Source organism: Rhinatrema bivittatum, chromosome 2 (assembly GCF_901001135.1).
Source record: "Rhinatrema bivittatum chromosome 2, aRhiBiv1.1, whole genome shotgun sequence".
NCBI classification, from domain to species: Eukaryota; Metazoa; Chordata; class Amphibia; order Gymnophiona; family Rhinatrematidae; genus Rhinatrema; species Rhinatrema bivittatum.
In genome coordinates this window covers 326,107,079-326,123,466 of record NC_042616.1, presented here as the reverse complement: position 1 = coordinate 326,123,466, position 16,388 = coordinate 326,107,079, and the positions used below count along the sequence as shown (strand labels likewise).

The following is a 16,388-nucleotide window of genomic DNA, read 5'->3' as shown; positions in this document are numbered from 1 at the left end:
TGTTGTCATTTCTATAAAAATGGTGGGGAGTAGGGTTGAAGAAGGGACAGCTGAAGGGAAGGAGGAAGAGAAAGGAAAAAGGCCAGAAGGGGAGAAAAAGAGATTGGAAGAAGAAAGGAGACTGGAGGAAAGAAAGGGAGCAAAGAAACAAATAGAGCACATAAGAAAAACAAGCCTGGAGCATTAAAAAGGTGGCACCTGCTCAGGCTGCAAAGAAGCTTGAGCCATTGCTAGTAGGTTTTTGGTGGAATTTGAGGGCCGACTTCAGAATCACAACCAAAAAGTAGAAGGAATCTCTCTCACCCTTGCATAAAGTTTTCTGTTGCTTGCTTGAGGCTCGTCATATTTATATTTAAACTGGGAATGTGCAGACAATATATTTCCATTTGTTTTAAGGTTTTTCTCTTAGTGCATGTTGATTTTTATATGCACAAAACAATGCAACTTGCACTAAATGAAAGGAAATAAAACAGCACATCCTAATTTTAACTATGTTCCTGCCCCCTAGTCAACCATGCTATGATCTGAGGCTACTATTCTTGTTCTAATGCCAACCTGCGTTAACTCAACATTCTCAAACACTTCTCCTCCTCACTGTTTAGCCAGGGGCAGTCAAATTCCATAAAAGATAAAACAAAAGATCCAACTATAATTATGGAAGCATAAAATATTGCAGTAAAAGTACTGGCACAGTCATAATTTTCATTTGAATTTGCGCAAACGTGAGCAAATATGCGGCACTTCAATTTTAAAGAGTGCGCTCAAACTCAGTTAATAGGTTTTGTAACTCAGACACATGCTTATTGAGTTTTTATTTTTATCCTCAATTGAACCTCCCATTCCCCCATTTTGGTTTTCTGAGGCTTTTTTGTTTTTGTTTTTTTTTATCTGGATTTTTAAATATTTAAAACATAAAAAAATGTTGTGCTGCTACAGCAAGCTTCCATCAGGAATACAAGATGGAAAAATAAACAAATCCCGCAAACCAATTAATCTGCCAAGGATTATTTCATATTCAGATCTTCAGAGAGATCTGGATATCCATCAACCTTATCAAGAAACTTGCTCAGATCCAGACAGATCCCTTCCTATCTAAATGCAAATAGGACATCATCCCTAAAGGGACTCAAGATGACAAATCCTCTAAAAAGGTGTTTCCCAACCCTCTACTGGAGGCACACCTAACCAGTCAGGTTTTCAGGATATATGCACAAAATATGCATGAGAGATTTGCATACACTGGATCTCCACTGCATGCAAATCTATCTCATGCATATTCATTGTGGCAGGCCTGAAAACCTGATGGATAAGTGTGCCTCCAGGAGACGGTTGGGAAACGCTGCTCTAAAATTCACATACCATTCAGTCTCTGGAGACACACTGCGCTATACTCTCTGAAAGAAACTACTCACTCATTTAATCAGCATCCTGTACAACTGACAGAGTCAAATAAACAAAGATCTCAGACCTGGAGCATCACATGAGGAACCAACATACCAGTGAACCCCCCCCCCTCCCCCGAAACAAGATTTCTCCAATAAGAGACAGGCCATCTACTAGTCCTGGGGGGAAATTCTGCGCTATTGCGAAATGCAGAATTTGCGCAGAATTCCCCTTTCCTGCAGATTTCCCCCTTCACTTGCAGGATCCAGGACACTCTGCTGCGCTGAGCCCTATTTTAGGCAAGATCATGGCAATATTATTTGCTCCACAAGCCTTGCCAGAAGAGGAAGAGCATGATCCCAGAAGCACATGGAAGACAGCAGGCTTGCAGGAAGCAGCATTTAAAGCCTAGCTCCCCAAGTGGATGGGCAGGAAGGACCTCTGAAGGCAGTATAGAGACCTGTCACTAGGGGGTGGAGAAAGTGAGCAGTGTACAAGGGAGATGCTGTTATATCTACCACTGTACAGGGGCACTTTCAATTCAGGATGGGTTGGGCAGGGGGGGGGGGGCAGTGTTACATTGGTCTGCCTAGGGTGCTACAGACCCTTGCTAAGTGAGAAAAATGTGAAGGCTCTGTTTTCTGTACTATTATTTAAATGAAAATGCTGAAATGCAGTTTCGATAATTTGCAAAACGTATGTGTTATTTTGACAAATAAACGTGCAGAATTTCCCCAGAAGTAATCTACCACAAACATTTCACCATGCTCAAGAAGAAATAGGCAAAAAGCTCCAGCCTCCTATATACCACACCAGGTCAAACCATGAATACCCTGGATCGCACCAATATTATCAATCTGTCCAACTCCACCCTCAGCCCTGCAGAAGCTGTCCTTCCACAGGGACTCTCCTTCTACCCCACCAAATCTACATAGATAATACAATTCTGTGGTGACCTGGAATCCTGGAATCACAGTTGGAGTGTGAGGCTACATGGATTCCATCCTCAGACTCTATCCCACCAGCACTCCTGGCTACCTTCGCAAAACCACATATTTCCTGAGGAAGCTCCATTCTATTGGCCACCTCCCAGATAATACCATTCTGGAAACCATGGATGTCGAATCCCTTTACAACAACAACATCCCTCACAAAGATGGATTACAAGCCTCCAGGACTATCAAACCAGATGCCACCACAGATGATCTGGCCAACAAACTTTGCCATTTTGTCCTCACGCACAACTACTTCAGATCTGAAAAGGACTTTTAGCTGCAAGTCAAAGGCAATGCCATGGGTACCCGCAACGCTCCACAATACGCCAATATTTTCATGGCTGATTTAGAACAATTCCTCAACTCCTATACCCAGAAGCTGCTCCTCTACCTAAAGTACATTGATGACACCTTCATCACCTGGACCTATGGACTTGAAGAATTCCACCAAAAATTCAACAAACCCCACCTTATCATCAACCTGAGCATAGAACAATCCACACAGCATGTCCACATTCTGGACACCACTGTCCAACTATATGAGGGCCACATAAGAACTACATTATGCTGGAAACTCACCAACTGCCACACATAACTACATGCCTTCAGCTTCCACCTACCCCCTATCGCCAGGCCCATTGTCTACAGCTAAGCCCTATCATACAGTCACATCTGTTCTGACCCCTAGGAGAGGGACTCTCATCTGAAGAAATTATAAAAGGACATTTTTGGAATTACAATACCCACCTAATGAGGTAAGACAACTGATCAAGAGGCAGACAAATACTCAGGAACACTCTGCTACAGGATCATCTCTGAAACATATCATCAAGGATCTATAACCCATCCTAAACAATACCACCCTTTCACAGGCCGTGGGTGGTAAGCCTATCCCGGCCTACCGACGGCACCACCCCCCCCCCCCCCCCCCAAACGCATACTCACCAGCAACCACAAATTGTACAATGATACCAATTCAGGAAACAGAGCTTGCCAGAAACTCAGATGCCAACTCTGTCTACATATTAACCCAACACCATCACATGACCCAACAACATTAACTACAGCATCCGGCGCTCATTAACCTGCTCTTCTTCCAATGTAATATATGCCATCACCTGCAAACAATTTCCCTCTGCTGTCTTCATAGGACAAACAAGTCAATCCCTAAGAAAAGAATAAATGGACATTAACAATGCTGCATCTTGAAAGTTCATTTCTTAATAAATTGGTCAGTATATAAAAAGTACCATCCATTTATCAATTTTTCAAAATACTCATGTGTCATAGGTAGGAATAAGAACATAAGAACATAAAAAAATGCCATACTGGGTCAGACCAAGGGTCCATCAAGCCCAGCATCCTGTTTCCAACAGTGGCCAATCCAGGCCATAAGAACCTGGCAAGTACCCAAAAATTAAGTCTATTCCATGTAACCATTGCTAATGGCAGTGGCTATTCTCTAAGTGAACTTAATAGCAGGTAATGGACTTCTCCTCCAAGAACGTATCCAATCCTTTTTTAAACAAAGCTATATTAACTGCACTAACCACATCCTCTGGCAACAAATTCCAGAGTTTAATTGTGCGTTGAGTAAAAAAGAACTTTCTCCGATTAGTTTTAAATGTGCCCCATGCTAACTTCATGGAGTGCCCCCTAGTCTTTCTACTATCCGAAAGAGTAAATAACCGATTCACATCTACCCGTTCGAGACCTCTCATGATTTTAAACACCTCTATCATATCCCCCCTCAGTCGTCTCTTCTCCAAGCTGAAAAGTCCTAACCTCTTTAGTCTTTCCTCATAGGGGAGTTGTTCCATTCCCCTTATCATTTTGGTAGCCCTTCTCTGTACCTTCTCCATCGCAATTATATCTTTTTTGAGATGCAGCGACCAGAATTGTACACAGTATTCAAGGTGCGGTCTCACCATGGAGCGATACAGAGGCATTATGACATTTTCCGTTTTATTCACCATTCCCTTTCTAATAATTCCCAACATTCTGTTTGCTTTTTTGACTGCCGAATACAGGTCAACAGGTCACATATAGATATTCAGGGGATGGAATGAAAATTAGAAGAATTGGGACAGAACCTAGAGCAGAATCTATGAACCTATTGTGGACATATCCTGTGACAGCACAGCACCTAGGTTCCAAAAAAGAAAAATTCATCTCAGATTCCCAAGACGAACAAGGACCATAAATGGACTGCCAGGTGACAAACTTGATTTCTGGATCCTGTTCTAGTTCTTTGCTCACTCTGCACATTTACTGTGCTAATTATTTTCAACCAATTGACTTCCACAAAACATTTTGAAAAAAAAAAAAAAATCACTTTAAAATGTCCACATTCACAAGGGACAGATTCATCAGGTTTAAGATGCAATGGGAAATGCCAACACTGAGTCACACCTCTGCTTCACCTTAACCAATTAATTCCTATCCTCATATACCCTTATCACACAAAACTAAATATACCAGACTAAGGGGTAGATTTTAAAAGCCCTGCACGCATAAATCCTGCCAGATTTACGCGCGCAGGGCACTCGTGCGCCGGCGCGCCTATTTTGCATAGGCTGCCGGCGCGCGCAAAGCCCCGGGACACGCGTAAGCCCCGGGGCTTTGTAAAAGGGGCGTGTCCGGGAGTGTGTCAGCAGGCCAGGGGTGTGTCCGGGGGCGTGTCCTGGGTCAGGGGGCGGTCCTGAGTCCCCCAGCACTGCGGCCTGTGCCAGAGGATGCCGAGATGGCGTGCGCAAGTTACACCTGTCTCAAGCAGGCGTAACTTGCACACCAAAGGTAGGGAGGGGGATTTAGGTAGGGCTGGGGGGGTGGGTTAGATAGGGGAAGGAAGGGGAAGCGGAGGGAACGGAGGCAGGCTGCGTGGCTCAACGCGTGCAGGCTGCCGATTTTGCACAGTCTTGCGTGCGCCGACCCCGGATTTTATAAGATACGCGCGGCTACGCGCATATCTTATAAAATCCAGCGTACTTTTGTTTGCGCCGGTTGCACGAACAAAAGTCCGGGCGCGCATACTTTAAGATCTACCTCTTAACGATTATGTTGGCAAAGCATAATTTTTTGCATAGCCCATGACCTTTCCTGTTATTTATTCCTCACAATTCCTAGGTTTCTCCAACAACTGCTCATGAAGAGCCCTGTGGACATTTGGACCTATGTACTAAGGGCCGGATTTTAAGAGGTATACGCAGGCATAGATTTGTGTGTGCAACCCGGCGCGCATAAATCTACGCCCAATTTTATAACATGCGCGTGCAGCCGCACGCATGTTATAAAATCCGGGGTTGGTGCACGCAAGAGGGTGCACACTTGTGCACGCCGAGCCCTAGAGAGCCCTGATGGCTTTCCCTGTTCCCTCTGCCCCCCTCCCATAAGAAAATTATTCCTTACCTGCTAATTTTCGTTCCTGTAGTACCATGGATCATTCCAGACGGTGGGTTATGTCCCCCATCCAGCAGATGGAGTCAGAACAAAAAACTCTCAGGGGAGGTCCTATATGACCACGCCTCCCCTGACTCAACTCTCAGTAACTAGACTATCAAAGCCAAGACGAGAAGAGGCCCCAGAGGGATCAAGTAAAACAACATACTACGCATAGTCGGTGACTCTTAGGCCACAGAACTGCGTCTGAAGAAGGACTAAACTGAACTGCGAACTTGCTAACAGTACCGCAACCGTGCAGACATGTAAATCACAAACAAAAACAAGAACAGAGTGATAACAAGAAAAAAGACAGGTAAGCAGGGATGTCCCACCGAAAGAAAACCCCCAATGCCAGGGAGGGCGTCTGGAATGATCCATGGTACTACAGGAACGAAAATTAGCAGGTAAGGAATAATTTTCTTTTCCCTGTACGTACCAGGATCATTCCAGACGGTGGGATGTACCAGAGCTTCCCCATTATGGGTGGGCCACGGACAGCCCTGCCCGTAAGACCCTGTCTCCCAGATAACTGTCCGACTGCGCTCGGACATCTAGGCGATAATGCCGCATGAAGGTATGGAGCGACTTCCAGGTGGCCGCCCTACAGATTTCCTAAGAGGAGACGGACGCACTCTCGGCCCAGGAAGTCGCCTGCGCCCGAAAAGAATGAGCCTTGACCGCCAGAGGCGGAGACTTACCTGCTCCCAGGTACACTGCTATGATCGCTCCCTTGAGCCAACGAGCAATAGATTGCTTAGAAGCCATATGCCCTTTCCTGGGTCCCGACCAAAGGACAAACAAATGGTCCGACAGCCGAAACTCATTTGTGACTTCTAGACAGTGCATCAGAGAATGACATACATCAAGTCTGCGCAATTCCCCCGACTCAGAGGATGCAAATGATGGAAGCTCCACGGACTGGTTAAGATGGAAAGTCGAAACCACCTTAGGAAGAAAGGACAGCACCGTACAGAGCGACACCCCATCCGGAGTGAACCGAAGATATGGCTCACGACAGGATAAAGCTTGCAACTCGGAAACCCGTCGTGCCGAGGTGATAGCCACTAGGAAGATGGTCTTAAGAGTGACGTCCTTGAGAGACGCAGAAACCAAGGGCTCGAAGGGTGCGCCAACCAACGACCGGAGCACCAGATTCAAATTCCACGAAGGACATAGCAGCCGGATAGGGGGCTTCAGATGCCTTGCGCCCTGAAGAAAACGCACAATATCCGGATGGGCCGACAGGAGGACTCCGCTCCTCCCCTGAAGAAGAGCCCCCAACGCCGCCACCTGAACTCGGAGGGAGTTATATGCTAGACCCAACTCCAGACCTGTCTGCAGAAAGGCGAGAGTCTGAGCTACAGACGCCTGTGCCGCCGGGATGGACTGCGAAGCGCACCATTCCTCAAAAACCTTCCATACTCGGACATACATGATAGAGGTAGATGGCTTGAGCGCCTGCAATAAGGTGGATATGACAGCCTCAGGATATCCACGTTGCCTCAGCTTGCGCCTCTCAAAAGCCAAGCCGCAAGACAGAAGCGATCCGCCGCTTCGAAAAATATTGGACCCTGTCGGAGTAGCTTCGGTAGATGTCCTAGGTGAAGCCAGATGGAGCAGGTCCGCGAACAACGGTCGCCGGGGCCACTCTGGTGCCACGAGGATTACCGGACCTCCGTGAGACTCTATCCGTCGGTTGACTTTTCCCACGAGCGGCCACGGGGGAAACACGTACAGAAGGCACTGTCGCGGCCACGGGAGAAGCAGAGCATCGACCCCCTCTGCGATGTGTTCCCTTCTCCGACTGAAGAAGCGCGCGGCCTTTGCATTCTTGGCGGTTGCCATGAGATCCACATGTGGTGTTCCCCAGTGCTTGATTATCAGCTCCATCGCTTCCCACGAGAGCTCCCACTCTCCTGGGTCTAGGTGCTGACGGCTGAGGAAGTCCGCCTGCACATTCTCGACGCCTGCAATGTGGGAGGCCGCTAGACGCAGCAGGTGGCATTCCGCCCACTCCATTAGGCGGTCTATCTCCAAGGAGACGAGACGACTTCTCGTCCCTCCCTGACGGTTGATGTACGCCACCGTGGTCGCATTGTCCGAGAGCTTTCGAACTGCCCGCTGCTGAATTAACCGGAGAAAAACCTCCAGGGCTAGACGGACCGCCCTCGCCTCCAACCGATTGATTGGCCACTCCGCTTCCTCCGGCGACCATCGTCCCTGCGTGGAGCTTGTCTGACAGACCGCTCCCCAGCCGGTCAGACTGGCATCCGTGGTGACTACTACCCAGTCTGGCATCTCCAAAGAACCCCCCCGTGCAAGACAGATCGGGTCCAGCCACCACCGGAGGCTGAGTCTCGCTGTCCTTGGAAATCGGTAGAATCGCCTGATAGTCCCGCGAGATCGGCTGCCAGCGGGAGAGTAGGGCCCTTTGAAGGGGCCGTAGGTGAGCACAGGCCCACGGTACCAGGTCTATCGTAGAGGCCATGGTCCCCAACACCTGCAGGTAGTCCCACGCCGTAGGAAACTCGAGGGCAAAGAAGCTGTGAATCTGCTCGCGAAAAGCCCGTGCCCTGTCCGGGTGAAGAAAAGCCATTGCAGCTTTCGTGTCGAAGTGCGCCCCCAGGAAATCCAACGACTGGGAAGGATGTAGTCTGCTCTTCTGGAAGTTGACAATCCACCCTAGAGATTGGAGAAGTTGAACCACCCTGTCAACCGCCCGACAGCCCTGCTCTAGGGATTTCGCGCGGATCAGCCAATCGTCCAGGTAGGGATGCACCAGGATCCCCTCCCTGCGCAGAGCCGCCGCCACTACCACCATGACCTTCGTGAACACTCGCGGGGCCGTGGCCAGGCCAAAGGGCAGGGCCCGGAACTGAAAATGCTGGTCCAGAATCTTGAAGCGAAGGTATCGCTGGTGAGCCGAATGGATCGGGATGTGGAGATACGCCTCTGTCAGATCCAGAGAGGCCAGGAACTCCCCCGGGTGTACTGCCGCCAGCACCGAACGCAGCGTTTCCATCCGGAACCAAGGAACCTGGAGGGACTTGTTGACGGTCTTGAGATCCAGAATAGGGCGAAAAGTGCCTTCCTTCTGGGGGACCACAAAGTAAACTGAATATTGGCCGCTACCCAATTCGGCAGCCGGCACCGGGACGATCGCGCCCAAAGCCAGGAGACGGTCCAGCGTCTGTCTCACAGCCGAGTGCTTGAGGAGGGATCCGCAAGGGGAGAACAGGAACCTGTCTCGAGGGGCGTGTACAAAGTCCAACACGTAGCCGTGCCTTAGAATATCCAGGACCCACTGATCTGAGGTGATTTGGACCCACGCATCGAAGAATCGCGGAAGCCGACCCCCCAGCCGGGGAACAGACCCGTGGGTCCTCCTGGCATCATTGGGTAGTCTTCTGAGGGGGCCCGGAGCCATGACCGTCCTTACCTGAGCGGCGCCCTCGAAAGGACCGGTTCCAGGAATTCGAGCGAGTGGATGGCGTCCGAGGGGTCTGTTGTCTTGGAGGTCTAGCCCGACGCTGCGCCGGGTACCTGTTCCGGGAGGAATTAAAGGATCTGGAGGAACGTGGTCTATCCTCAGGTAACTTGTGGACTGCATTCTCGTTGAGGGACTTAATGATCTGGTCCAGGTCTTCTCCGAAGAGACACTTCCCCTTGAAGGGGAGAGACCCTAGTCTGGTCTTGGAGGAGGCATCGGCCGACCAGTGTCGTAGCCAAAGCAGCCGGCGGGCCGACACCGCCGCCACCATAGATCGGGCCTGAACTCTGATGAGTTCATACATGGCGTCTGCTCCATAGGCGACCACCGCCTCCAGTCTGTCCGCCTGCTGTGCCTCTGCCTCCGGCAAGGCCTGTGAAGTAAGGAGCTGTTGGATCCACTGAAGTCCCGCTCTCTGCGCTAGTGAGGTGCAGATCGCTGCTCTTAATCCCGGCGCTGACACCTCAAAGACCCGTTTGAGGTACACCTCTAACTTCCTATCCTGCACATCCTTTAACGCTGTCCCGCCGGTGACTGGAATCGTAGTATGCTTAGTCACTGCAGAAACCGCGGAGTCTACTGCGGGCACCCTGAGGAGCTCCAAGAAATCCGCTGGGAGTGGATACAGTTTTTCCATGGCCCTACCTACCCTGAGGTTGGCCTCCGGAGTATCCCACTCCCTGGAAATGAGTTGCAGCGTGGAAGGGTGCGTGGGAAAAGCCTTTGCCAGGGGACGGAGGCCTGCCAGGAGGGGATCCCCCTTCCTGACCTTAGGGTCGGGCTCCACCGGGTCCGGAGGCGGGTCGATGTCCATTTCTTGAAGGATGTGGGGAATGAGTTCATCCAGTTCCCCCGCCTGGAAAATCCGTAGGACCCTAGGATCGTCGCCCTCCACCTGGGCAGTCAATGAGAGATCCTCGCCGCTCGGATCCAGGAGTGAATCCACGTCCGCTGAGGGTCGGGGTACCACCGGTGATCCTGACCCAGCCCTGGGCCGTGGGACGCTCCCTTGTGGGCCTAAACCCCCCAGGGGCTCAGCCACACGGGCTACCTTGGCCGGTAGTGGAGGTCCCCCAAACAGGGGCATGTCCCTGCTGTGCAGAAAAGCCCTGTGCATCAGGACTACGAATTCCGGTGAAAAAGCTTGAACCCCCGCGGGCGAGCCACCCGGGGCCTGAAAATTCGTCTGCAGCATCGCTCCCGGATCCAGAAAAGGAAGAGTCACCGCGAGCGGAGTCTCTCAGACATCCTCAGCCGGCCCCGCCTGAAATGCTGACTGCAAAATGGCCGCCGTTCCCACGCTCGGCGGGAACGGGGCCTGCCTCTTTCTCCCCACGCGCTCCTGGCGCCGGCCCGCCTCCTCCGAAGGGCAGTCCTCCTCTGCGGAAGACTCGCTCATGGCTCGCTTCTCCCGGACCGGGGTTTCCCTCTGTCTGCTGCCGTCCGAGCGCTGCATCGGAGCGCAGATGGAGGCGGGGGGGGGGGGGGGGGGGGAGAGAGCAGACTCGCGCGCGGGAAGACTGGCGCGCTGTGTGGTGGCTGGAACTAGGCCCTTACCCTCTCCCACCGACCCGGTGAAAAACATCGGGGAATGGGACTTCCCGACGCGAGGCAGCCCCGAGGAATGAGTCTTCGCGGGACCGCGGGCCGGGAGTGAACTCGCCCCACGGGGGGGGGGGGGGGGGGGGGGGGGGAGAGGCCGGCCCCACCGACTTACACCCCAAGAGTTCCTGCAGCACACGAACCTTTCCCTGGAAAGACCTGCAAGCGAAAGAAATATTGAAAAACACTTACCCCAGGCCTGATGACAAGTCAGGGAAAGGAGAGTGAGAAAAAGAAAAACAGTGAGCAAAACCACGGTCTGTCAGCAAGAGCTAACACCCACTGTCTATCAGAAAAAATTTCCACTCTAATTGATCCCTCTGGGACTAAGCCTAATGCAAAAGCTGGGGACCTCAGTGTCCCCTGTCTCACATCTGCTGGAGTCAGAACTATACTGAGAGTTGAGTCAGGGGAGGCGTGGTCATATAGGACCTCCCCTGAGAGTTTTTTGTTCTGACTCCATCTGCTGGACAGGGGACATAACCCACCGTCTGGAATGATCCTGGTACGTACAGGGAACTTCCCCTACCTAACCCCTCCCCTGATCTTTGTTTTTAAAGCTGCGCCTGCCTCTGGGCAGGCGTAGTTTGCGCGATCTCCTGGCCTAGAGTCCCTACAGAGGCCTCTAGCCACACCCTGGCCCCGGACTGCCCACACCCCGCCGCTTTTTTCAAGCCCGGGACATACGCGTGTCCCGGGTCTTGCGTGCGTCGCCGGGCCTATGCAAAATAGGCTCGGCACGCGTAGCCCCCCCTGCGCGCGTAAATCCAGCTGGATTTACGCACGCAGGGCTTTTAAAATCCGCCCCTAAGCATTTTCCCCATAGGCAGTAAAAGGGGAAAAGCCCCATTTAGTACATCTGGGCGCACAATTTGACAAAAAAAAAAATAAAGAAAGAGTCACTGGGTCAAAATCTCTATTAACAGAAACAAATACTCCTTTCAAACTTTTGTTTAAGGATCGGAGGAAGCCGGGAGAAAAGAGAAGTGGGTCGTCCTCTAATCATGTTCCTCTTTCTTTTTTTTTTTCAATAACTGAAAAAGAAAATCAAGACAGCAAGAAGCGAAATTTATCGGACAGCAGTTATGCAGCTTACCTTTGACAACCTGGCCAAACGGTAAAGCCATCATCAGCTACTATTTATTTATTACATGCTGATCCAGCAAATGAGATCAGAGCGTGTTACAGAATAACCAATCAATGCAATAGCAAAAGGCACAACTAGTGAGCAATGCAAGAGATACAGAAGAACAGACAGGTCTATCCTGTAAAGTGCGGCCGCGTTTACCCTGCTCCTAAGCCGCTTTTTACTCCGTTTTCGGCCGCGTTAGCCCTTCCTGCGATCCCGAATCCCCTTTAACCTACTCCTACCGCGTCCTAAATTCCCCGGGCAACCCCTTCCGCCCGCGGCATGTATATTGCATGCAAACGAGCGAATTAGCTATTCCCTAGCATCCCGTAACCCGCGCCCCGACTATCGCTATCTTTCCGCGCCGTTTTGTCGCGCGTTTAACCTGCAAACTTACTGCCTACCCTGACCCAGGCGGTAGAGGCATGGGTAAGGGTAGGTGGAAAGCTTTCCCCCAGCCCCCGCTCACCTGCCCCCGCCGCGATCATGGGTGCCGGTCTCTGTGGCAGCCCCAGTCCTCTCCCCTGCTCCCGAAGCCCAAAAAAAAAAAAAAAAAGCGAAAAAAAACGTTGCAGCCCCCCTCCGATGTCCAGACTGGGGCTGCCACGGAGACTGCAACGGCAAAGCAAAAAAAACGGCGAAGCAAAAAAAAACCAAAAGCAATTTTGGTTTTTTTTCGCTTCGCCGCTGTGTCCCCCCTCCTCTCGGAGCAGGGCGCGAAAAGCAGCTTTGCTCCGGGAGAAGGAGGGACACAGCGGCAAAGCAAAAAAAAACCCAAAAGCAATTTTGGGGGTTTTTTTTCAAAAGCGACAATTTTGTTTTTTTTCCAAAAGCGACTTACTTTTGGGATCTGTCAAGATCCCAAAAGTAAGTCGCTTTTGGACGCCTGCAAAACTTACTATTCTGAAGCCATCAGCAGGAAGACATTGCAATCGTAGCTCCTCCCGACGAAGACAAAGATGGCCGCCTGCACGGGGGGGGGGGGGGGGGGGGGGGGGGAAGCTACAATTGGCCGCTCAAGACGTGGCCAAACGTCGTGACGTCACGTCTTCAGCGGCCAATTGTAGCTTCCCCCCGTGCAGGCGGCCATCTTCGTCGGGAGGAGCTACGATCGCAATGTGTTCCTGATGATGGCTTCAGAATAGTAAGTTTTGCAGGCGTCCAAAAGTGACTTACTTTTGGGATCTTGACAGATCCCAAAAGTAAGTCGCTTTTGGAAAAAAAAACCCAAAATTGCTTTTGGGTTTTTTTTTCTTCGCCGTTGTAGTCTCCGTGGCAGCCCCAGTCCGGACATCGGAGGGGGGCTGCAACGTTTTTTTCGCTTTTTTTTTTTTTTGGGCTTCAGGAGCAGGGGAGAGGACTGGGGCTGCCACGGAGACCGGCACCCATGATCGCGGCCGGGGCTTTTTTTGTTTTATTTTTTTTGCTTCGCCGATGTCAGTGTCTATTCTACCCTCCTCCCAGAGCAAGGCTGCTTTTCGCACCCTGCTCCGGGAGGAGGGGAGAACAGACACTGACAGCGGCGAAGCAACTTCCTGGTATCTGTCATTTCAAATGACATTTGAAATGACAGATACCAGCGTGGCGTGAAGCCTTAGGCCCGCGCACCCAGGATACTGTATAGGCGCTCTATCCAGTAAAATGGGTTGCGCGGGCCTAACGCTTCACGGGCACTTATTAGCCACGGCTTACATTTGCATGTAATTAGAGTTCAGGATCAAGCAGTAGGTGAGCTGCACTGTGCGGGTGGTAACCGCGGGTGCCGCAGGCACTAACGCAGCTCTTCTTACCGCTCGGTACTGGATAGGCCTGAGAGTAAGGCTACAATAAAGAAATCAATCCCCCCCCCCCCCCCCCAGATTATTAAAAAAAAAACAACCATATATAAATAACTCTAAACCTGTTCTTTTTAAGCATTTTGTTCACGGTGTAAATAAGCCTCTGCCCATAAATAATCACAAAATAAACGCTATCTGCTAGACTCCTAGAAAGAACAGCCTGCATGATCTACCGGTCATTATAGACTATTCAGCCAGTTCCTTTCAAAAGGAACTGGCTGAATAGTCTTTTCATTCATTTACCATTGCCGAGCGCAATGGTAAATGAATGAAAGCAGCAAGTCGGTGCAGGGGTGCCGCATAGGACTGACAATCGGAGTTTGGGGGGCGGGGAGCGATGGTTTTCTCCCTCACCTAGGAACAGGGAGCTCCAGTGGTGGAAGCGGGCGGCCCGGCGCAGACCGAGCTTCTCCCGCAGAGCTGCCGTCATGCTGTATAGAAGTTGCAGGCGGTGGGGAGGCTGGCAGTGCTGCAGCGGCGGCGGCGGGGGGAAGTGCTGAAAGTAACTGGTCCTGGAGTCGGAGCCTTTCTGATCGCGGGCCCCCCTGCGGCCGGGGGATCGCTTCCGCCCGCACAGTGGCTGCCGGGGCCTCCCGCTCTCCTGCCCCGAGGCGGCGGCGGGGGGCTCCGGCGGAGGCTGCTTCTTGCGCTGCTTGCTTCGCTCCCTGTTCCTGGTCTGCACGGCCATCGAGCACCGCGGAGCTGGGGGAGGGCTAAGGCACAAACACAACAGTGCAGAGCCGGGGCGACACCAGTTCAGGCACAAACACAACAGTGCAGAGCCGGGGCGACACCAGTTCAGGCACAAACACAACAGTGCAGAGCCGGGGCGACACCAGTTCAAGGACCAACTCTGCGTCGAAAACGTGGGTCTACAAGCGAGGAGGAGGAGGCAGAGGAATTGCTCCTCCTTCCACACTGACGTAGGATAACAGCCAAGCCTCCCGTCGTCACGGCAACGCGACATTTGGCCTCGAGGCGCTTCCGGCTGCAGCCTGCTCACCGCCGCGGACGGCGGTTTGAAGCAAATAAATAAATAAAGAGACCGGCAAGGAAGGGGAGTGGGCGGAGCGTCCTGTTTTTGTGACGTCAGAGGCTGCGCGGCTAAATTGAAGGGCGCTGGGAGTTTGCTTGTTTCCATGCGCTCCTTAGCCCCTGCTTTTGCAACTAGTTGGCATGTCTAAGGAATGGTCAAGTTCTATGAATCCAGAGATTTGGTCTGTTGTATGCAAACTACTTTAAACAGAGTTACTGTAGGGTTGCTTCGCATTCAAAGCAGCTATGTCAGTTTTTTATGCGTTCATTTTTGTTTTCTAGTTCTCATTAAAATCCCTATCAACAAAAGTCTACACAAGTCACATTGGTTCCTTCCAAAACATAGAACCATTGATGACATCTTTACCTTACCAACACTAATCAAAAAACATGTAAAGAGCACCTCAGGGATAATATTTGCATGTTTTATTGACTTTACAAAAACCTTTGACTATTTACTTATTTGATTAATGTTATGCCTCTCAGGCATGTCAAAGCTTTTGGCACTCTGCTCTCATTTTTACACTATTACAAACTGGAATTGGGGGAGGGGAAGCTATGATATAATTAAGCCAAGTGTTTATCCATAGGCTATAAAGTAAAAATAAACAACATGGTGACAGGCAGCATTAGACAGGAGTTAGAAGAGACATAGGGGTGTAACCTGTGCCCCGCTATCTTCAACATGTACATCAATTGCCTCCCCACCGTACTATAGAGTTCTGTAGCTCTAATGCTAAAACTAAAGGATGCTGAAGTAAAATTCCTGCTATATGCAAATGATTTGGTCATTTTGTTACCCACTACAGAAGGTCTACAAGAGAATCCACCTGCTAGAGACCTAGCGTAAATCATAAGCCCTACAAAAATTCAGATTCTTCTTAAATAAACAATAAGTTGCACATACTCTAGAGCAGAGCTTTTCAATCTTTTTTATATCAGGACACACTTTCAAGTTTGTTTTATCCTCATGGCACAAGCCAAATTTTGCAATGTCATATATTCAAATCTGCTGCTCACTGGTCATGTGACTGAAAATGCCAGGAAATGTACTTAAAATTGAACAGCCTAAAGGCCTAAAATATAATTCTCATTTTGGTTCCCTCTATTTCTTTGGATGTATCATTGTGTGTTACCTATTGGCTCTTTGGTGTTCCTAATTAATTATCCATCATGAAGGGATACCACAATATCTAAAAAGAGAATACAGTGGTGAGATATAGAGTGAGTGAAATGTAAATTGGAATCAAATCAAGTCTAGAAAAGAGTAAAGTTGTATGATAGACCCAGTTCAAATGAAAAATATGTCATCTATGAAGTGGAGCCAGATGGGGATGAATTACTGAAAAAGAGTTTTTGGATAAACATGTTGAGATTTGAAATGGGACACATATAAACAGGCTATGTCGAGTGCATGGTGGCACCCATTGCAGTACCCTTAATTTGTTGGTAAATAGTACATTGAAAAAGAAATA

The 16,388-nt window shown here is 50.2% G+C and overlaps 1 protein-coding gene across 5 annotated transcripts in view; it reads right to left on the bottom strand.

Moving 5' to 3' along the window:
- The window catches only part of DPY19L1 (dpy-19 like C-mannosyltransferase 1), a 414,496-nt gene extending 399,619 nt beyond the window's left edge, over positions 1-14,877 (bottom strand). For all 5 annotated transcript variants that reach the window (XM_029589768.1, XM_029589772.1, XM_029589771.1 and 2 more), the window contains exon 1: positions 14,233-14,877. In XM_029589768.1, the coding sequence (XP_029445628.1) occupies positions 14,233-14,845 (613 nt within the window). In that variant the 5' untranslated portion in view covers positions 14,846-14,877. The remainder of the gene's footprint in view (positions 1-14,232) is intronic.
- Between the last annotated feature and the right edge of the window lie 1,511 nt (positions 14,878-16,388).